This window comes from Chrysemys picta, chromosome 2 (genome assembly GCF_011386835.1).
Source record: "Chrysemys picta bellii isolate R12L10 chromosome 2, ASM1138683v2, whole genome shotgun sequence".
Lineage (NCBI taxonomy): Eukaryota > Metazoa > Chordata > Testudines > Emydidae > Chrysemys > Chrysemys picta.
Window position 1 is genome coordinate 162,580,264 of NC_088792.1, and position 21,893 is coordinate 162,602,156.

Consider the following 21,893-nt stretch of genomic DNA (forward strand, 5'->3'; position numbering starts at 1 on the left):
GCTTGCGCTGTTTGTTTAACTTTTTATTGATTGCATATCAAACTAAAGCTGAATTCACACACCCTGGGTTTCTGATAGTTATGATTATTACAAAACATCTATCCAGCACCGTAGATGTATTCAGTGCTTTACAAACACAGCCCCTCCCCTGAGAGCTCATATTATTATCAAACCAGAGGACAGCAAGACAACATTCCCATGTCAGGTGCCTTACAAATAAATATACATAAAAGAAGGGGGCCTAGTGGCCTAGTGGTTGGAGCACTGGATTGGGAGTCAGGAGAGCTTGAGTCTATTCCTGGCTCTGCTACCGGTCTGCTGGGTGACGGTCATCAAGTCTCTTCACTTCTCTGTGCCTCAGCTTCCCCATCTGTAAAATGGGGATAATGATACTGACCTGCTCTGTAAAGCACTTGGAGATCTACAGCTGAAAAGCACTGCCTAAGAGCTAGGCATTCCTCTTTATATTGAATTTAGCATTTGATAGGATTCCCCACCCATGTATGGCACAATTAATTATTTTACACAGCTCCTCCTCCCCAGCAGGTAAAGCACATCCCCATAGCACCAGTTCCCATCCTTCAGCTGCAAAGACCATGGAGGCGCTGGCTGTAGCATCGAATCAGTTTTTAATAGTAAACACTCAAGAGGGATGTTCGCTACCATCCAAGCCATGAGACACATGTTTATCAACACAGCAAAGGAACAATGAGGGCAGAAAAAATAGTAATTGTTTTTGTGGGAAATTAACCTTTTTTCTCTTTTTTGTAAATATTTTTTCAAATTTTTCCATTAAATGTTTTCATTTTTTCCCCTGTCCATTCTCCCCACCACCACCCCCTTTTCTGATACCATAAAGGAAGGGCCAGAGAACACAGGCACAGAGAACCTCAAATAAATTTGTTAGTCTCTAAGGTGCCACAAGTACTCCTGTTCTTTTTGTGGATACAGACTAACACGGCTGCTACTCTGAAACCTCCCCAGGTTAAATCCATGTAGGTATTTATAGACTGTAATAAAGCCACCCCTTAACCTTCTCTTTGTTAAAACTAAATTGATGGAGCTCCTTGAGTCTATCACTAGAAGGCAGGTTTTCAATCCTTTAATCATTCTCGTGGCTCTTCTCTGAATCCTCTCCAATTTATCAACATCTGTCTTGAACCGTGGGAACCAGAACTGGACACAGTATCTCAGCAGCCGTCACACCAGTGCCAAATACAGAGGTAAAATAACCTCTCTGCTGTTTCTTGATGCAAGCCCATCTCTAGAATCAAAGATGTTTAGAGTGACTTCTAAGCTGAGCAATCATACACCATGGTGGTGAGTGCAGTATAAAATGCCTAGGCAGAGAGAGAGAGAGAGAGAGTAGATCTCTTGTATGCTATCCGGGTGCTGTCTTCTGTTCGTTGGGGCATTTGCTTGGCTCCATATGATCCTGATATTGAACCAGAGATCCCGGAAAGGGCCATTTGTGATGCTTTGTTTCAGCCTCTCTCTCTCCCGTCACCTCTACAGGTGAGCATTCAGCACGAATGCAGGTTCACACGTTTGTGACCCTCATTACTAGCCAGGAGCCCAGAGGAGGAGCAGGCTGTGAAATCTGTCACTGCACAAGTTTCATGAGTGGTGCTGAAGGCCACCCAGGAGGGCCACCCTTGCACTGGCTGCCTTCTCAGGAGGCAAGTGGAGCATGAAGAGCCTCGCTGCATGGAGAAGCTGGGTAGCAAGAGTCTGAACTTGGCAGGGGGGCACAACTACCTCCCGTTCCTTATGGCTAGCTGGGAAACGTGTCCCAAAACACGGTTCATTTGTTGCATGGGAGCACAGTATGGGACAGGCGGAGAACCCGTCCCCAGAAATACTTCATGAACCCCCCTGCCACCAACCCAGCCTATGACAGAGATGCTGAGGGTTGCTCCCTAAGCGTATCGTTTGAAGGTACTTCCTTCCTTCCCCCACTTTGTCTGCCTTGTCAGTCTGAGTTACAAAACTCCTTGAGGTGGGGACTGTGTGTACAGTATAGGAGAGGGTTGTTATACGTCCCTCTTGCACGTGGTGAGAGTTAGTTTCAGAGTAGCAGCCGTGTTAGTCTGTATCCGCAAAAAGAAGAACAGGAGTACTTGTGGCACCTTAGAGACTAACAAATTTATTAGAGCATAAGCTTTCGTGGACTACAGCCCACATCCGAAGAAGTGGGCTGTAGTCCAGGAAAGCTTATGCTCTAATAAATTTGTTAGTCTCTAAGGTGCCACAAGTACTCCTGTTCTTCTTTTTGTGAGAGTTAGTGTGAGCAATGGGGTGTGTGAATAGGGAGGGGTGATCCATGGGGTGAGGTGGGTGCATGGAGGGGGTTGGTGGAAGGAGTGGGATGGGGGGGGAGAGGAGGGGTCAGTGCATGGGAGGGGAGCTGGGGGGCAGTGGGATTGGAATGGGGAGGGGTCAGGCCTTGGGGAGGGGGCTGGGGGTGGCAGTACGAGGGGTCGGGGTATGGGGAGGGACTGTGGGAGCAGGAGGAGGGGGTGGGGCATGGGATGGGAGTTGGGGGGGATGGAAGGGGGCTGGGAGGAGTGGGATGGGGAAGGGAGGGGTCAGGCCCTGGGGGAGCAGGAGGAGGAGGGGCGGGGCAGTGGGCGGGGTCAGCAGTCGGCCACGCCTGCGCCCTGGTGCCGCGCACGGGGCGGAAGGGGCGTGGCCCGCCGGCTGGTTCCGGTTCGGGGGGCCGGCGGGCGCGCGGGCAGCCCCAGTCGCCATGTCCGAGAGCTGCCGCCAGGGCCACACGCCGAGCCGGGCCATCCCCGCCAAGCGCCTCAGCCTGCCCGACGGGGCCCCGCTGCCGCCCGGCGACTACAGCACCACGCCGGGGGGCACGGTGTTCGGGACCACGCCGGGCGGTGAGCGGGCCGGGCCGGGGGTGGCTAGTAGGGGGGGGCTGCCGGGGTGTCTCTAGTCGCTGTCCCGGCGGGGCGGCGCCCCGAGGTGCCCTGACACTGCCGCGTCCCCAGGGAAACCCGCGAGCGGCGGGTCCCTGTTCTCGTGCCCACACGCCCCGTGTTCCCCAGGAGCTGCTGCTCCGCGCGATGGCGGGAAGGGCATTTCTCCTCATTGCAACTGCACCGCCCCCATGGGCAGCCTCTGGGTCATTTGCAGTTAGGGTGACCAGACAGCGAGTGTGAAAAATCGGGACTGTCCCCATAAAATCAGGATATCTGGTCACCCTGTTTGCAATGGCTGGGGAATAATCTGGCGAACTCCGAAGTCTGCGCTAACGTTGCCGTTTCAGAGTTCATATTTATCTAAAAAAGACTGGGAGTTCAAAAGACTCACACTGTGCAGTAGCCTTCAGCTGTAGTGTTATTTCAGCCTGTAACTACAGTATGTACAACTGCCTCCAAGCACCGCCTGGAACACTGTACTATTGTTTTGCTGATTTGGCTTTTAAAGGACCTGTCAATTTCAAATCTAGTCAATTTTAGCAGTAGTATGTCTACACACTTGACTCTATCTTGATAAATGTGTCTCAGTTTAGGCTAGCCTGAGAGTGTGACTGCACTGGGAAATACCATATGTTGCAAATGAGTTGCAAGTAGTTCCAGCTACTGCAACTGAGAGTCCCTGCCAGTCTGTAGTTTTGCAATCACTTTTCTGTCATTTAAAAAAGGCTTTCTCCCCTGCTGCTGTATGAAAGATCCACATAAACAGCAGAACAGTGAAATTGGCTATATTGCAAGTGCTGTCAAATGCACAACGTAAATAAATAGATGGGAGGATTTTTTTCATTAATTTTACACGTTAGTGACCTTAGAAGTTGCATGTAATGGTAGCGGTTTTAAAAAAAAATCAGGCAGAAGCCTGAAGCTTAAATTGGTGTCTCTTTTTTTTTTTTTTTTAACCCAACAATTGGGCTAGCCTAAGAACATTTGGTCAACGAAACTGAAGGTCTTAGTGTCTTTTGTACTAGGCATCTGTTTTGTTCTCTGAGAGCACAAGCAATAGAAATTCTTAAACCTTAGGTGCCTCTTGCAACAATTGTGCGTATAGGAGCAACTGATTATTTCTCAATATATGTTTGTATGCTGTGATAAGTTACAGTTGTCACTCACACATGTTTCATTCCATTGATGGAGGATCATGAATGAGATGTAAAGAGTGTAGTAGAGGCAAAAAAAACCTGAACAAATTCTTAAATGAAAACACTGTTTTGACTAGAAGAAGAAGTTAAATACTCAGAAAAGGCTGAAAGATAATCAGTCCAGAATTAATAGGACGGATGTTTAAAAAAATAGCTAAGGGATGGGGAAATTTTTCAAAATATCTAGTCACTAGTAGCATCCTTTATTTTCAAGAAGTCTATTTAATTTCTCAGTGATCTGGATAATCCAGATAATTAATATTTTAATGTGTGCCTGTTTATATGGATTGAAAAATGTAGGGTGAGTTAAAAAGCTCCATGTAATAATGCACTTTGGTTCTGCTTGTTATCTGATTAACATGCATTTTATTGCTGCTGGGTAGTTACCATATGTTTATATTCTCATGCCTGCTCCCCTGTAATTATTAACAATGGAGTTTTAATCTCACTTTTCCAAGACTAGTGTCAATAGTCTAAAATAAAATTCCTTCAAACCTCACTTTAAATGTACTGATCTGTAGACCAGCTTGAATGAAGAAATTACTAATAGTTCTTAATATAGTCTCACTGATCTTCCATGTGCTGATCCATAAACCCAATAATTATGAAAAGACCATTGCACTTCACTGTTCAGTAGCAGCGACAGTTCTCAAGTGCAGTCTTGTGTTACATAAATACTTGTTCCTTTGGAAGGTTTAATTGAAAACCTTTAATAAAATGTTACCATTCCTTTACAGGTGTACTGTGAAGTATTGTAAACAATACATCAAGTTGCACTATTCAGAATAAAGGAGCATATTTAATTTGCCATGGAACACCCATGACTAATTTTACAGAGCCAAATGTTCTTCACTTTAATCTCTCAAGTAGTTCCATTGATTTCAGTGGAACTGTGTACATGTGAGGCAAACAGGATTTAGTGCCAAAATCAGAAATCCCCAGTAATTGTTCTGGCCATTGGTGCAAATTATCACAATTCAGCTCTGTTGGTGTCAGAGGCCTGGTCTACACCTAAAACTTAGGTTGACCTAGCAGTGACACTCAGACTGAGGGACATAGTTAAGCCAACCTATGCACTGGTGTAGACACTGCTAGGTTGAAGGAAGAATTCTTCCATCAACCTAGCTACCCCTTTTGAGGGGGTGTATTTACTACAGTGACAGAAAAACCCCTTCTGTCTCTTTAGCAAGTGTCTGCACTCCAGCAACATAGCTGTGCTACAGTTCTGTACCGCTTGTAGGACAGACATACCGTAGTCTGGTGCTGAGGAAGTTTGGAAGGGCATATATGTTCCCTGTGGCTTCTGGAGAGTATTACCCTAAGATTTAAAATTGGTTTGACTATTTATGGTCTGCCTGATTCTGATAAGTTCCAAGCAAACTCAGTACATGTTTTCTTTCTTTACCGTGGGTGAAAATGAATGAATTGGAAAAATCCAGATATGAACCTCAGGGAGTCGTGTTGAGTCATCATGGAATGATACTGGAATGTGATTTCTCAGAAAACCATATGAGAGCTCGACCATTTTGTGTTCCTGAAATAGTCACTTTTCTCATGTCAATACTATTACAGAATGAGTGGGCTTTTAGTTTTTGAATGATTTATTTAAGGCCATTGATTAGGAAACACTTCACAGCTACCAACTTCTGCAGGCTCTGTGGCAATAGGCTAAACTCCATTCTGCAGAAAGAAAGGGCAATAATTTGCCTTTTCAATCATTGGACATGTGCAAGTTAGCTCTCCTTTACTACTTGACCCCCAGTTCTGGCTTTAGGATGTCTCCACTGTATAGAGTCTAAGAAAGATGAGCTCTTCCTTGACTAACGTGTCCTAAGGTGACCCTGGGAGAGCTGCAACCCTGAGATGCACCACCGGTGTCCCTCACGTACACTGTTGGAAGTGGAGTTCCCTTTATCTAACTTGCTGTTTTCGGTGGCATCAGGAAAACACCCTCCAGTCATCCAGAGGACTTAGTGAGTCCCCAGAATGTACTTAGTGAATGGAAATGTTCCTTCTGGGAGAACATCTGAGCACTTCTTTGGGCCCTCAGGAAAGCCAGGATCCTCCATTGGCAGGAATATGTGGGCACAGATGTTCACATTGGGCTGGAGTAATTCCTGGGTCTGTAAAATTCAGCTGCTGAAGTAGGCTTAAAACCCTTGAACTGTGGTTCACTGTGGGTCCAAGCTTAGCCTTGGTGCCACCAAAATGAGCTCAGGATTCAGATGCACCATCTCAGAATTGTTACCTGATCCTTCTGTGCTCCAAGAGCCCCAACAGAACGGGATCACAGAGCAGGGGAAAGGACCCATTACCCTGTGGCAGCACAGGAGGTGAAAAGTTTTCATTTGCAGCAGTCAGGAACAAAAAAATAAATAAAATTAAATCAGAGCTCAGCACCAAGAAGTGAACATGGGAGGGGTGTGGGGGAGAACCAGTCATGACCTTTAAACTTATGGAGCCTGTTCTTTATAATATTCCACTCAGGGCTTGTCCTGGATCCTTGTCTGACCCTCCAAGGCACATGGGTATTGTCCTTCTCTAATAAATTCCACATGAGCTAATTGCTTGGGAGCCTTCGCCAACTCAGCTTTAGGCACTCAGTTCCTTGATGTAAACACACATCATGTAGAATGTTATTGTCCAAGGTTGAAAGGAGCAGTGGACAGTGGGTGGTTTTGAGTGTAGCACGCTGATCGCTGGCAGAGGGATTTGCCAGTGAGAAGAATGTTTCTACAGTTTTTTATGGGAAGTCTGTAGTGCTCTGGGTTGGGAAGGCTTCTCTGTGCTGTGTATGCTTCCAGCTCAATATACCCCCACCTAGGGTGACCAGATGTCCCATTTTTAAAGGGACAGTCCTGTTTTTTGGGACTTTTTCTTATATAGGTGCCTATTTCCCCCCCCCACACACACCCTCTGTCCCGTTTTGTCACAGTTGCTATCTGGTCACCCTATCCACACCATACCATACAGTTTTTTGGCTGGGGGGGATGCTGGTTACCTTATCCATCTTGACCAGAAGGCAGTTGAGAGAATGAAGTATGCTTGGCCATGCAGCTAGAATGAGGAATAGCCCCTAAAATAAACCAAAGGCAGCAGCTGAAATCATGCATGGCTTTTTAATGAGTTCAGCAGCTGGGGCGCTGCAGCAGGTTGTCACTGTAAGGGCCTGAGCCTGCATTCCTTGTTCCCCCGACATTCCCCCAGGAGTCAGTGGAAGCCTGGGGCGCACAGGGAATGTGAGGTTGGGCCCAGGGACCATACAGTTAACTGGTTAGAGCCATTAAACTTTTGAAGATGACAACTGCTGAGCCAGAAACTTGTTAGCACTTTCTAGGATTTAGTAACTTGTGCATCACTTCGAAGAGTTATAGCAGTGTCCTTAAGAAGGAAACTGGTGGGTCAGGAGCCAAATTCTGGAAAAAAAAACTCTTAATTAGGAGTCTGTAGTGCACTAATCTAAGTTTGCTAGGGTTTCAAGGAGCTTTCTTTGTTCCTCTTGTCTCCCACAATCTTTGATCAAAGTATCACAGCTATTACTGGTACACTTCATACTTCTAATAAACTTAGTTTTGATGGGAACATTAACAACAAGGACCAGATGCCCCTCCTCCAACTACAGGGATATGCTCAGATACTACCTCTTGGATGCTAGTACAAAACCCTCATAGAGAGAAAGACCAACCAGAAGCTTATAGAAGAGAGCAACTTCTGCTCTTCAGAACCCCTTGTGCATGGCTGGGGATCTATTGGAAATGAGGGGCAAACCCATGAATCAGCTGTCCTGGAACAGGGAGTAAAGCTTGCTTTGCAGAAGCTGATGCAGGTTGTTTCACCAAAGGGGTCTTATAATAGTGTGAATTGAAACTGAGATTTTTTTTAACTGATCAGATTTGCATGTTTCTCCTGGTGGAAGGGGCCTTTATGAACCTTGAGCATCCATCCATCCCCTTGTGTTGACAACTGTTGTAACAAGTCAGAGCAGGGTATACAGGTTATTTAGTTTCATAAGTAATAGCTCAAGGCATGTGCCTCTGCGCGAATGAATGTAAACCAAGAATGTGCAGTTCTTCCAAGCCTGTTATGAAATGTACTCCTAATACCTAGTATGCTAACTGCAGTTCTAGGAACTCTGTCCTTATTTTGTAAGTCTTCCAGCTACCAAATGCTGTAACTGCAGGCTAGGGTTGTTTCTTTACCCAAATCCTGATTAACTGCACTTGTACTGAAGCATAGATCTGAACTGGAGACATTGCTAGTTTAATTCTACTTCTTTGATCTGTAGAAACTAGTCACAATTATTTTCAATTTTGAAAAGGTTCCAATGTCTTGGAAAATCATTAGCATAATTTCCTCGAAATTTAATATCTAGTTACATGACTTTACAGCCATGCTATGGAATATACGAGTGTGCCTAGCATTCCAGGAGAGATGTTATCTCTGATTTCTTCTTGTCCACATGCATACTGTCAGCTGAGAACATGGGGGACGAGAGGGAGGGAGGGGATTCCTTTGTCCTGTTTGGTTGGATGGGGCTAATGTATTAAATGTCCAATCCTGAAATGAGATGTTGCAGCCCTCTCCTTGGCATGCTCTTTTGAATTCTTTCTATATTATGGATGTTGTATCTTTGGAGGGATCTTTTGACTCTGGTTTGATATTTTTCCAACATCAGATGCCTTGGTAGGGGGGTGGGCTGCTCAGCCTACTCAGTGTTCTTTTAAATCCCTGCCCTCACTTAACTCTGCCCTCACCGCAAGGTTTGCTTTCTGCCCTTTAATAAAGATGTAATTTTATTCTTTAACAAACCAGCAACAATAGGCTGGGGTCCCATTCACCACTAAAATAAACAGCAAGTAAACTGGAAGTCATTCATTGATTTTAGTTATGTGATCCGAACAAATGTAAACTAAGTTTTCTGAGCTGGACAGCCAGCCCAGACCACATAAAGGCAATACCTCCATGCAGAAAACTCTGCTGTAATAACACTAAAAATCTGACTTTAAAAAGAGAGGCAATTTCCACTACAAATTTCCTGATCTATCTGCTTAAACGTGTGGTCTTTCAGAATTGTAGGTAATCTCAGAAAAGCGTGTGCAATTTATATACTGCCACCATAAGGGAGATGGGATGAGACTATCAGAAGCAGTTTAAATCTTAATTTGACTGATTTTTTTCCTAGTTTTGCAGGAGCCTAAATATTATTTTCATGTAGACTTTGTAACTAGGTGTTCACTGGGCTGCAGTGTGTCCTAGTAGGTTGAGCACTGCATTCTGTTCCCAGCTCTGCTACTGGCCTCTTTGTGGCTCAATTTTATGTAAGTTAGGGTTATTGATATTTGCTTTCCTTGTAAAGCACTTTGAGATATGCTAAAAGCTGACAGTATTTCACATTTTTTTCCTCTAGGTACAAGAATTATTTATGACCGGAAGTTTTTGATGGAATGCCGCAATTCCCCAGTTGCCAAAACCTCACCTTGTGACCTTCCAGACATTCCAGGTGTTACCAGTCCAAATGTGGAGGAGTTGAAGATTGAAAACAACCATGTCCACAATTACGAGGAGAAGGTGGGCGTAGGTGAGTGGCACCCCCTGGCAAAGCCTGAAAATAACTTGCATGCTTCATCTTTTTTCCTTGGAAAATACACAAGAGCACACCCGGGCTGGAGCCAGAATATTGTTATAACAGCTAGGGAGGAATTGATGCTGTGTGTGGATTGTGGATTCAGGCTAAATCAAGGTATCTCTGGGGTTAGACTTTTGCTACTGTGCTTCTTCCTTACACCAGAATGATATGGGGATCAAAGGGGAATTGAGGTTGTGGCCCGTACAGTCCTTGATCTCTCTGCAGAGATGTCTAGTCTCAAGGACCAATTACTGTAAATTGCACTGTCAGTTTTGTGATGTGGGCATGTGTCCACTGAAAACTAAGTAGGTTGACCTGCCTCTGGAGATTTCCATTACTTGCAGCTGAAGAAGTGAGGTTCTTACCCACGAAAGCTTATGCTCCCAATACTTCTGTTAGTCTTAAAGGTGCCACAGGACCCTCTGTTGCTTTTGAAGTAGGTTGAGTTTCCTAACTTAGCTCACACGGACCACTGAGCAAGATTTGGCTGGTAACTTTTGGTCACTGTCTCACTCCCTGGCTTCAGCTATCAAAATTGATCAGCCTACAAGTCAAAATAAGATTTGTTCCTCTTTTGGCTCAGTTTGGTACCTGAAAAGTTTCTTCTGCATCCCTGGCAATAAGGAGTGTAACAGAGCTGACCATTTCTGTAGCTTGCAGTGTTGTAGCTGTGTTGGTCCCAGGATGTTAGATTCAGGGTGGGTGAGGTGATATCTTTTATGGGTCAGCTGAGTACTAGGGTCCTGGCTTACACTGGCGTCCTATCAACAGCAGCAGCTACAATAGCAATCATACATGCAACAGTAATTGCATCAGGCTGTGCTGACTAAAAATTACATTTGCCTCTTGTTGCAAACAGAACCCCACATTCGTGGTCAAACATGTCATAGGGAAAAGGTAAAAAATACTTCTGTTGCTGTGGATTTTTTTGAGTAGTGTTCCAAATGATGGGCAGATTTCTCTTCTCACATCCCCCCAGATGCATCATGTCTCTGAGGCTCTGCGCGCTCTGCATTGGCAGAGTGCCTGCTGGCAGAGTAGATGTTCTTTGTATAGAAGGAGAGCAGAACATCACCAAAGAGGAATGGTTTTCCCCCTAGCACCCGAGCAAGCCGCCATCTCTCACAACAGTTCTCCAGGAAAACTCAATTCCTGTACATAGCAGGCTGAGAGTTTCCCCAATCTTCACTACCACATCCAAACTTCTATGCTCTTGTGAGGCTGCTGGTCTCTGAGCGTCACATCCATGTAGTGTTTGATATTTAACATAGGACTTCATCAAGTACTCACCTGCATTTTTGTCGTTTCTTTTCAACAGGTGAGGAAGCTCAATTTGACATGGACATCTAAAGTATGTGCCCTGAGAGTGTTTATCCGGTGAAGAATGGGACCTCAACGTGAGGGCTCCCACCAGCCAGGCTTTTAGAATAGCCGTGCTTTTCTGAGTGACTTGCTCTTTCCTACGAAGGGCAGTCCATTCGCTTTGACTGAGAGCAGAACACATCCTGTTACGTGAGGACTGGAAGTATCAACTGATTCATATGGGTGTAAATCCATGAGTATGGCCCCTGCTGGCGATGGGCAACAGTGAGAGGAGGAAAGCTCTCTATGATTTTTTGTTTCATGTTTCTATGCCTTTGTTAATTGGTGTATATCAGTACTGTAAAGGTGACTGAAATGTAATATCAGGGGAGAAATAAAATCATTTGGGGTCTCCAGGTTTGGGGATTAATGCCGTAATGTGGGTGTTTGGTCTTTGCTGATTAGAGCAAGCAAACTGCTGCCTATTACTGTGCCGGAAAGGTATATTAGGGCAATCCCACAAACTAGATTGAGGCCAGAGTCTTTCATATAAGGGTCTGGGCATAAGTGCTCCAAAAAGAGACACTGGGCAGCACCCACTGATGTGCCTTAGAGTGCAGGTGGTGGAGTCCCCCCTTGGTATGCTGGAGGATGGGCCTGGCTGGGGCCACCAGAATCAGAGACTACCTGGACTACAATCAGAAGGGCTGGGTGCATGCTGCAGCACTTGACCAGTGCATGGGGCTGCCCACCCTGGGTGTCCCCTGTCTTGTGCTTCGGGAGGTGAGGGCAGCCTGGTCTCCTGCTTCTCTTGTTTTCCTTGAGCCGGTCCTGTGGGAGGGTGCTCCCACCCCTCCCCTTCCATAATGTGTCATTGGGCCTCTGCCCCCAGAGCCTCCTCGGCCACCCCCAACACACCACCTCAGCCAACTGAATGATGTCCAGCCGGTCTGGTTCCAAACTGCATCCACAGCACATCTCTACACACTCGTGCCCCATAGCATCCACTTCCTTGCCCTTGTGTCCCACACTGTGTGGCAGGACCTGTTGCTGCATGGGGAGGGTGAGGAATTCCAGCGGGCCAGACTATATTTTGGGCCCACCAGGGATATTGGTGGCTCCTCAGTGGACCCATGAGCACAGGCGTGTATGTGGCGTGGTTCACCATTTCCCCTGACACTTGTCCCTTCTGCAGTGAGAGGGAGACCCTAGCATACATCCATGTAGTGCATCAGGTTACAGCCCCTCCCGAACCTTTTCCTGAGGTTCTGGCTGCACTTTTCCCCACATCTGCTGATTTGTGGACACCCCATCCAGTGCCCCACCCTGTCGCAGGACAACCTTGTCAGTCTCCTCCTGGCACAGGCCAAGGCAGCTATCTATCACTCCGGGAGGGGCGGGTGCTCATTTCCAGTCCTGTCTCCGGGCAGTGTCCACTGATTCCTTAGACGCCTCTGAGGAGCGGTAGGTATTGCTGAGGGTTCTCTGCACAGTATCCTCTGGAGCCCTCATTTTTAATCTGGGATCTCACTCCTGTTCCTGTTTTCTCCTTCCTTGTCTCATGTAAGCAATTGTGCCCTGGGCTTAGTGGTTCGTCCCTGTTAATGGGGAGGGAAGGTACTTAGGTTTGGGGGGGCCTAGACCCGCCTGCTCCAGTCCAGCAAATAGCACACACATAATCCCCATTACAAAACATCTAGAATGCCCCAAAGTCCAGCTAGCCTTTTAAGACTGAGGGCACCTTTAATGCTTCCCAGGACTACTAGAAATCCACAACAGCCCAATGTCTAGTCACTTGCAAGAGATTGAAACATGTCTTCCAAGCATGCTTCCAGAACGAGATCTCAAGCCCTGTGTCCATAGAGGCTCTGTAGCCAGCTCCTCGGGTGGTTCATCCTTTCACAAGCACCCCAAAAAACCCCTCTCCCATACAATCACCTCCCCTCCTCCCTCAAAAGAGGGTTTAATAGCTTTCTTCTATTGCAGGGCCAGCCTCAGCAAGCCCACAGGTGGAAGCTCTCTCTAGCCCATCTAGTCTTAAAAGGAGACACCTACAGCCACGTCTGCCTAAGAGGAGCAGTTCAGCTGCACTCAGCTCCCAGACTGGAGCCTGTAGCAAGTCTCCTACCTGCAGTAGAAAGGACCCCCATACCTGTCCCCAGCTATACCTAGCATCTCCTTCCAGGTAGGTAAGTCTGAGCCTCCAGTTCAAGTGTATTGATTAGGGACCCCCTGCCATCCCTGTTCCCCCAAACCACTAAACCCTTTCATCATAAAAATGAGGACCACTTAGCCTAGTTCCCTCTTGAGTGTCTCTTCTCTCTGACCTATGTTAAAATTCTTGCTTAGAGCTTGTCTTTCACCAGATCACTTTGGTACAGGGCACCAGGCCCAATCCAGCATTTCTGTACTGGCAAAGCTCCTGATTGAAATCAATAATTTTGCTGGAGTCAAGACAACTGGATCAGAGCAATGCTTGGTAGCAGGTTGCAGACAGCACTCTAGTGTCTTGCTAGCTAGATACTGTCTTTAAATTCAGAGTTTCCTTTATAATTTTCTGCTCTTATTGGGCAGGGATTATTTACAGCTTGATGACAAATACCAGCTTTGACCAGATGTTTAGTTTCAATGCTATTGAAGGTACAATAGGCTGCTGGGTTGTCTGACTGGGTGCTCCAGGGAGGGAGTGAACACAGTGTAAAGCATTGGGATGTGGATTGGAAGTGGGGCTTTCCACAAGACTTATCTGGGGGAGAAGGCAGATCATGTGTCTTCATCTGCTTTTTACTGTTGAAAAGTCTGCTAATGAATTACAAAGGACACATCACATTAAATTACTCTATTACTCTGAGAATTACAAAGGAAACAAAGACAAAAGAAATGACACCGATCAAACTGCATCGAAGATAAGGTTTTAAATGAAACACTTGCAATCTGACAGGAACGGGTATTCAGAGTTGTTGCTTTCAGCACTCATTCCATCCCTATCTTGACACTAGTGCTTAGCGTGTGTGTAGGGTTTTACTGTGATCTGTATCTAAGGAGCTTTTCCTATCATTAACAGAATGTGTACAATAGAGCAATAGAACTTACTGCCTCTCTTTGTTAATTGGCAAATCTATATGCACATCACTTGGTTGAGTTTTCTTTCTTTCGTTAAAGCGCTGGTAGCTATGCACAAGAGGTGATCGTATTCACATTTTCCAAAAGGAGTGCAATCTTCTGGTCACTGATATAACCAGCAGAGGACTGGGGGTAACAGTTTAGGTGCTTTGTGTCTGTGCCGAGAGAGCTTTTCTAGAGCAGTATACAGACTGGGCGTTAAAGATACCAGCACAAATATCTGAGCCATCAGAGCAGAATTTAACATTTCAACTAGCCAATCAAAATTACGGATGTTGTAGAGAGAAACCAGAGGGATCAGCAGCACATGACATGGACTATTTCTCTAAATAAACACCCATAAAAGTATCTTTCAGGCCTGCTCCATACAATTTCTCAACCAATGTAACTATTTTGGTAAGGGTGGGGTGATTTTTTTTTTAATTGAAATAGTTATACTGGTACAACCTGGAGGGGACACAGTTCTATCAGTACAACGGTGTCTTAGAGCAGTATAGAGTTTTTCCTTTCCCAAAGCTATATTGGTCTAAAACTGCATCCACACAAGGGGAGGCTGTATTCTTTTAACTGCACTAGTATAGCTAAAGCAATACAACTTCTGTGTGTAGACAAGCCTATACTGTGCATTCATTATCTTGGGAGGCCAGTCAAGTTTGGCTCTGCAGAGAACTGGATAACCTGAGTTTCCATAGACCAGGACATTCAGGTCACATTTTAAAAACAGGGTGTTTTCAAAACAGCTGAGGGACCACTGGCAGACAAATGACAAGGCGAGTCATTTACAGACCAACTGTTACATGTGTGAAACTTCAGGGTTTTGCATAGACTGCAGGATAAGCAGATTTTTCTCTATTAGGGAGCATGCTGTGATGTTTATCCAGCATCAGGTTACAATAAGGTGTATAGTTATTAAGAATTTCATGCAACCTAAAAAGAAGAACAGGAGTACTTGTGGCACCTTAGAGACTAACAAATTTATTAGAGCATAAGCTTTCGTGGACTACAGCCCACTTCTTCCTTCCATGCAACCTAAGTGTATCTAACCTGAATGATCAAAAGCAGCTCTGTTGTATGACTTCTGTAACCAGTTTTCCTACATGATGTTCCTTCCCCTTTCCAAAGGCTGACAATAGATCTGTTACAGGAAATGAGTTGCACAATTTATAGGACAGCCTGCAATAAGCTGCTACAAAAATAAAAAGGCATGTCCAACTGATTTGGCTCTGGAAAGATAAACTCTCACAAAAAATGAGACTATCTCAGCCCATGGGATTCTTTAACAAAGCTCAACTAGGAAGGGACATTTGACACTGTAGGTGTTTGTTTTGGTGCAATGGTGGCTGGACATTTATTCCCATTAAAATCTTTATGCGCTCCCAGTTGGACTTTTCAGATGAGCACTGCCTCTTGCTAGAAATAATCACGGTAAATTAACTTTCACTGATTCTATTTCCCACATCATCTAAAATAGCCACATTGAACATATAGCAAATACTTCCAAATATCATTAATCCTTTCTGCAGTTACGCATAGGCAGATATGTCATTTATGAGTGTAGGTCAAAGATTTTCAAAAGTGGCTAGTGACTTTGGGTGCCTAATTTGAGACATCTTAACAGCCCCTACATTTTAGAAAGCACTGAGCTCGCCTGCGATCCAAACTTTTTAAGGTTCTCACGTTGGGCATCCAGAATCACTGTTCACTTTTGAAAATCTTGGTCATAAGAGTTCACATATCAAATGAGGGAAGTATTATGGCCTGTTATACAGGAGCTCAGAGTAGATGATCACCATGGTCCCTCCAGGCTTTATAATCTATGAATCAGACACTTGGCCCCAGAGCCACAAAGGTATTTAGGCTCTCAACTTCCACTGAAATAAACAAATGAAAGTTAGACCCTTAAATACCTTTGTGGATCTGGGCCTTGGCCCTTGGTTCATCAAAGCCAGTGTAGCCTCCACGGGTGATTCATACTTGATGGTTCAAAGAAAGGCAAAGTATCACCATGAAGCACCTAGTCAAGTGTGAAATGCTCTAGGTGGGAGGCAGAATTCCTTCCTCACTCCTAGAGTGATCAACCCTGAAGCCTGAGATTTGATTACCTATGTATTTTCCCTATCCTAAATTGCTTAGGAATTGTGTTTTGCAAGCTCTAAAGAGCTTGGTCATATCCAAAACATGCACAGAAAACTACAACCGATCAAATAAATCACTGAATAATTTTTTGGTAGATTCCACAATATCTTTCAAATAAGCTAGCTGATGTTTATTATTATCCCCCATCCAGTTATAAAGCTGAGCTGATAATTTGACAAATACAATAGTACCCTGATTTTATGAACATTTATCTTATGAATGACTTCTTATATGGACCAAAGAAGAGATGCGGTTCTCTCAAACCAAGAAAAATCAGGCACACGGTACTGTATACATCTGTCACCATTCATTATGTACCCTGTCACTGAATGACTGTAGTTTTGCAATCTTCAATTTTATTAACCCCCTAATTAGTTCATAAAATGGGGGTCCTACTGTATATTCATGAATAGTTTATTGGAACTACATGCTAATTTAAAAATACATTTTGATTTGTTGTGTATTCACCTGGCTGGTCCCCTGACCGTGATTCTCTGTTGCATTCATTTATCCTTACACCAGTCCTCCGGGTTTGTAAGCAGCAGGATTCTCAATTTACAGATGGAGCGACTTTGGCACAGATCTCGCCCCGAAAGATTACACAGGGAGCTTCTAAAAGTCTGGAAGAGCTATGGAGAGTGGGCCCCAGCAGTGCTGCCTTACCGCCCTCTGCTCTGACCATTCTGTAGCATTCCTTCCCAGGGCAAGGAACAGGAGTGGGAGCTTGCCTCCCACTCCTTTGTTCTAACTACTAGGTAACACTGCATCCCTGAGCCCGGAGGAACCTTAATTTCCCCCTCTTTTGCATAAGATGTGCAAAGAGCAGCTAAGCCCTTCCAATACAGATCTCTGTGTTTTCTGGGGTTCATTACTTGTCTGTAAACCATGTGCTAAAAGATGGGCTTGGCTGGCAGCCTAGTGCAAGTGTTGCCCCTATCATTAGTACCCACAGACCTGCCACATGTTTGATGGCAGGTGATTAATGGAATTGTTGATTGGTGTTGAAATAGCACAGCTGGGATTTTTTAACATAATGGTCTGAGTGTCAGCATTCGCATTAGATTTCCTGTCTCTTGTCACTTTGCCTCATCTTTATGTGGAAGCCCAGTCCCCAGGTATTTAAAAATACCTATCATTCCTTGCTGACTATTTTTCTGCTCACTTCTTTCTAAGCCTGGAAATCAAACCCCTTTTCTTACCCAGACTGTGTTTTTCTCTCAGTTGCATGTGTGCATTGATTCTTTGGACAAACAGTTTCATAACCTGAGCACACACTGATTTGTTGTTACGGAACCCCTCATAAATGCGGAGCTGTGTATGTTGGTTTGTTATTGTAGGGTCACTCTTTAGTACTGGGCTGCATACACTGATTTGCTCCTTGGTGCTGGGCTCTGCCTGCTAGTTTGTTGTTACAGGAGGGCATGTGAGTGCTGGGCCCGTGTGTTGCTTTGTTATTGAAAGGTGACTCATTCGTCCAGTTTGTTTTGTACCATTGCTCAGGAGTGTTGGGTGGCTGCTGCCATTTTAATTTTTTTGGTGAAAAAATTGCAACCTATTGCACAGACCACAGCGGAACAAACTTCCTAACAGCCAAGAGCCTGCAGGGACCATCTCTGGGGCTGGGAAGATAACCCCTGGCCTCTTTGCTAAGACTGCTAACACAGGGCCAAATAGTAAATGACTGAAACCTCGCTAAGGATGAAATGGAGACTCCTTTAAACAACAGTGTGACACAACGTTTTTTCCTGTTGGGTGGAAATACACAATGGCTCAACAATGCATATCAGTTTCTTAACTGGTACTGATAAAACTAACTCTACAGTGTCCAAGGGAGACCAGTTCAGCTCTGTCCCAAAGCAAGCAAACCTAGAATTTACCCAGCAAATCTAACTGCTTTCCTCGGGATAGCCTCACGTTCGCTGAGAGGGGTCACCCGCTCCCCAAGAGCTATGTTCCGCCATGGGACAATGAGGGCTGCATGCACCAGCTCCTGGGGAACCAGAAATGGCGCTGCTAAGCTGTGGATTGTGGGGGGAGTAGCAGAAAATGCACCAGTGTGTCTCCAAACATTCCAGACATTCGCTTCTCTCCTGTGGGGTTAACTGGTAGGAATGCATTTGACAGCAGCTGTTTGCTTCTTCCTCACATGGTTAGTAGCCTTCTCCTTAGCACATCTTTAATCCCAGGGAGAGTGACCACCAGGCAGGCATTGGAATGCAAAGCTGTCTGAAAACGATCAGTGCAAATCTGTCACTAACTGCTAAATGCACTCTGCAGCTTTGAAAGTCTAGCTGCTGCATTTATGTTGGGGTGACATGTCAAGCACAGGGCAAACCTCCTCCCAATTCACTTCCCATTGCTTAACAAGCAGAGGTGATAAACCCGGCTAGCAGAGCCTGTCTCTTGGGTTTTGTCTGCACACCAACCCGCTGCAGACCCCTGGGCAGGCATTTTTATTTCTAAGTAATTGTGGCTTAATCTGGTTCAGCTTCACCCTGTTCCTGACTGACGCTAACCTGAAATAAGCCTGATTTAAACCAAAATCAGACTCTCCACACAGGGGTTTGCAGCTGTGGTTTAACTAAATGGGTTTAAAATTGTGCCTTTAGTTAACCCAGTGCCTTGGAAGCCAGACAAGAAAGAGAGGTTTGGTGTTACATGCAGGTGTGCGATGGTGCCTGGCTGGCTCAGGGGCTGGGGTGAGCAAGAGCCTTTATCCTCTGGTCGCTGGTTGGGTTGCAAACCAGTGACTGGCTGTCATTACCACTTGTGGGCTTTCTAGTGGCCTGGGTCCATTTCCTACCACACAGGCATCCACATCACCACAGTCAGCACTAAGCATCACTCTCCATGGCCATCTCCGAGCTGCTGGAGAGTGGGCAAGCCCGGGGACACCATCTCATCGCTAGAGGCCTGGCCCCTCAAGGATTCAGGCTTTGTTCCCATTATGTGCAACACAGGAACTGTCTAAGCTAGAAGAATCCTTCAGCACAGGGGACTCGGGGCCCTTAGGAAGTCAGGGATCAGTGGAATCCCATCTGAAACAACACCCCTCACCCTGCCCTCATCTACCCCTTCAGGGTGCGATGGTCTCATCTGCTTGTTCTGTGTTTGTACAGCACCTAGGACAGTGCGGCCCTGCTCCCTCACTGGGGTCCCTGGGGGCTACTGCAATACAAATAATACCCGTAGTAGGGGAATGCTGTCCACAGAGTGGAGCGAGCGCCCCAGGACCCGAGGGGGCGGGAGGCCCATGGCACAAGGCCAGACTTGTTCTCTGTTACACCAGTATGAAACTCCACTGAACTCACTGTTCCTTTTCCTTCCCCCTGTGAAACTGAGACCAGAATGTGCCCCCTCGTATACTATCCCCCCGAGCCTGCAGCCCTACTTCTGTAGGGAGACACTTACACCTGGGCCAAGTCTCTTCAATCAATGGTGTTCTTTCTGCACAGGTTCCAGCAGGTCCCGTCCCCCCAGTATAAACCCCCGCACCCTGATTCAATTAAAGGATCAGAGCCCCATTAATAATTATTTTTACACATTGTATTTTATTTCTGGCACTAGTGCTTTCAGTGCCAGCCAGTGCTGGGAAGTGCAGAGACTGCAGGACCTTATGGCAAAACCCTGTCGAATTGAAGAGGGAGGGGACACTTTAAAGACCAACAGGATTTCCCTCTCTCTTCAGGTTTCAGAGTAGCAGCCGTGTTAGTCTATATCAGCAAAAACAATGAGGAGCCCTTGTGGCACCTTAGAGCCTAACAAATGTATTTGGGCATAAGCTTTCATGGGCTTTTCGTGATGAAGTGGGTTTTAGCCCATGAAAGCTTATGCCCAAATACATTTGTTAGTCTCTAAGGTGCCACAAGGACTCCTCGTTGTTTTTCCTCTCTCTTCAGTTCCTTCTGTTGGGTTTTGTATCCAATCCATAGCGGATGAATCCTCTGCTCAGTTCTTCAGGGTAGTTGCTCAAACCTCTAGCACTGTTCCCATTCTCTATTAAGTTCTATAGGGATTTTCCATAGGAGAATTAAACTGAGAAGTAAAGGGATGGGAGAAGCAGACTAGGAAGGCTTTGTCATTGTCTCCTTCAATGTAGACACTCGTGACACCGACGGGCAGGGTTCTCCTGTTGCTGTAGTTAGTCCACCCTCCAGAGAGACAGTAGCTAGGTCGATGGAAGAAGTCGTCCCTCAACCTAGCGTTTTCTATGTTGCTCAGGAGTATGGATTTTTCAAACCACTGAGTGACATAGCTGGGTCGATGAGTTAACCTTTCCCGGAGTAGGAAAATCTCCAGTTAACTTCAGGGTAAGTCTGAGGGGTGGTCTACACCGGAAACTTACATTGGCATAGCTGTCTTTCTCCTGGGTGTGAAAAATCCACACTCCTGTGAGACGTCATAAGCCGATCTGACCCCCAGTGTAGACAGCGCTAGTCGATGAAATCATTCTTGCGTTGACCTAGCTACCACCTCTTGGGGAGGTGGATGACTTGTAATGACAGGACAACCCCTCCTGGCTCTGTCGTGAGGGTCTGTGCTGAAGCGCTACAGAAGCACAGCTGTGCCCTTGGAGTGTGTAAACGTAGTCTGAATTTGGCATGAAGGTTCAGGGAGGATTTTACTTTATCTCACTATCTTAGATATTTGTGAGATGCTCAGATGCTGTCCCTTAATATCTCTCTCCTCACAACCCCTGTGAGGGAGGGCAGGGCTGCTAGCCCCATTTCACAGATGGGGAACTGAGGATAAAAATGTACAGAAGTTACTAGATGAGTAAAAAGAAGAACAGGAGGACTTGTGGCACCTTAGAGACTAACAAATTTATTAGAGCATAAGCTTTCGTGGACTATAGCCCACTTCTTCGGATGCATATATGAGTAAGGAGACCAAGCCCCATTTCTAAAGCTAACTTAGGCACACAGGCGCCTACATTCCAAGGACTTCTGCTGAGACTGAGGCTCATAAGTGACTGGGGTGCGGACCCTGAACAGATATTTAGGCGCCTTACTTCCATTTGTGTCTAGAATCTAAATGGGACTAGTTTCAGAGTAGCAGCTGTGTTAGTCTGTATCCGCAAAAAGAACAGGAGTACTTGTGGCACCTTAGAGACTAACAAATTTATTAGAGCATAAGCTTTCGTGGACTACAAGAAGTGGGCAGTAGTCCACGAAAGCTTATGCTCTAATAAATTTGTTAGTCTCTAAGGTGCCACAAGTACTCCTGTTCTTTTTAAATGGGACTAGGCTCTTTACTCACTTGGGGTAACATTTTGTAAAGCCTAAGTGACAGCCTCAGGTCCCCCCTGCAGTCTGTGGTAGAGCAGGGAACTGACCTGAGTCCTAGTTTGTGCCCTGCCCATTGGGCCATCCTTCCTCTGAACCAGTGCCTTATCCACACTGTTCAAAGGGGCCGTCTCCAGCTGAGCCAGTGAGTGAAAGGATCAGGTAGGGGAGGTAGAACCAGTGCTCCCCTCTGGCCCAGGTGCTGCTCTTTGGCCGGCCAGGCCGGGCAGTAATCAACAGTTTGCTTTAGCATTACTCTTGTGCCTTTGATAAGCAATTTCCCCATAAACAG

At 45.8% G+C, this 21,893-nt stretch overlaps 1 protein-coding gene across 1 annotated transcript; it reads left to right on the plus strand.

Annotated features, from left to right (window-relative positions):
* Positions 1-2,680: 2,680 nt before the first annotated feature.
* On the plus strand, positions 2,681-11,495 carry EIF4EBP1 (eukaryotic translation initiation factor 4E binding protein 1). Its single transcript, XM_005286523.4, has 3 exons — positions 2,681-2,891; positions 9,537-9,707; positions 11,074-11,495. The coding sequence occupies exons 1-3, from the start codon at positions 2,750-2,752 to the stop codon at positions 11,103-11,105; spliced, it is 345 nt and encodes a 114-aa protein (XP_005286580.1). The 5' UTR covers positions 2,681-2,749; the 3' UTR covers positions 11,106-11,495.
* Positions 11,496-21,893: the final 10,398 nt, after the last annotated feature.

Bases quoted from the DNA above. Each gene is read 5' to 3' on its own strand.
- EIF4EBP1 (XM_005286523.4), top strand. From the start codon at position 2,750: ATGTCCGAGAGCTGCCGCCAGGGCCACACGCCGAGCCGGGCCATCCCC. The intron at 2,892-9,536 runs GTGAGCGGGCCG...TTTTTCCTCTAG, and splicing joins GTTCGGGACCACGCCGGGCG to GTACAAGAATTATTTATGAC. The intron at 9,708-11,073 runs GTGAGTGGCACC...TCTTTTCAACAG, and splicing joins CGAGGAGAAGGTGGGCGTAG to GTGAGGAAGCTCAATTTGAC.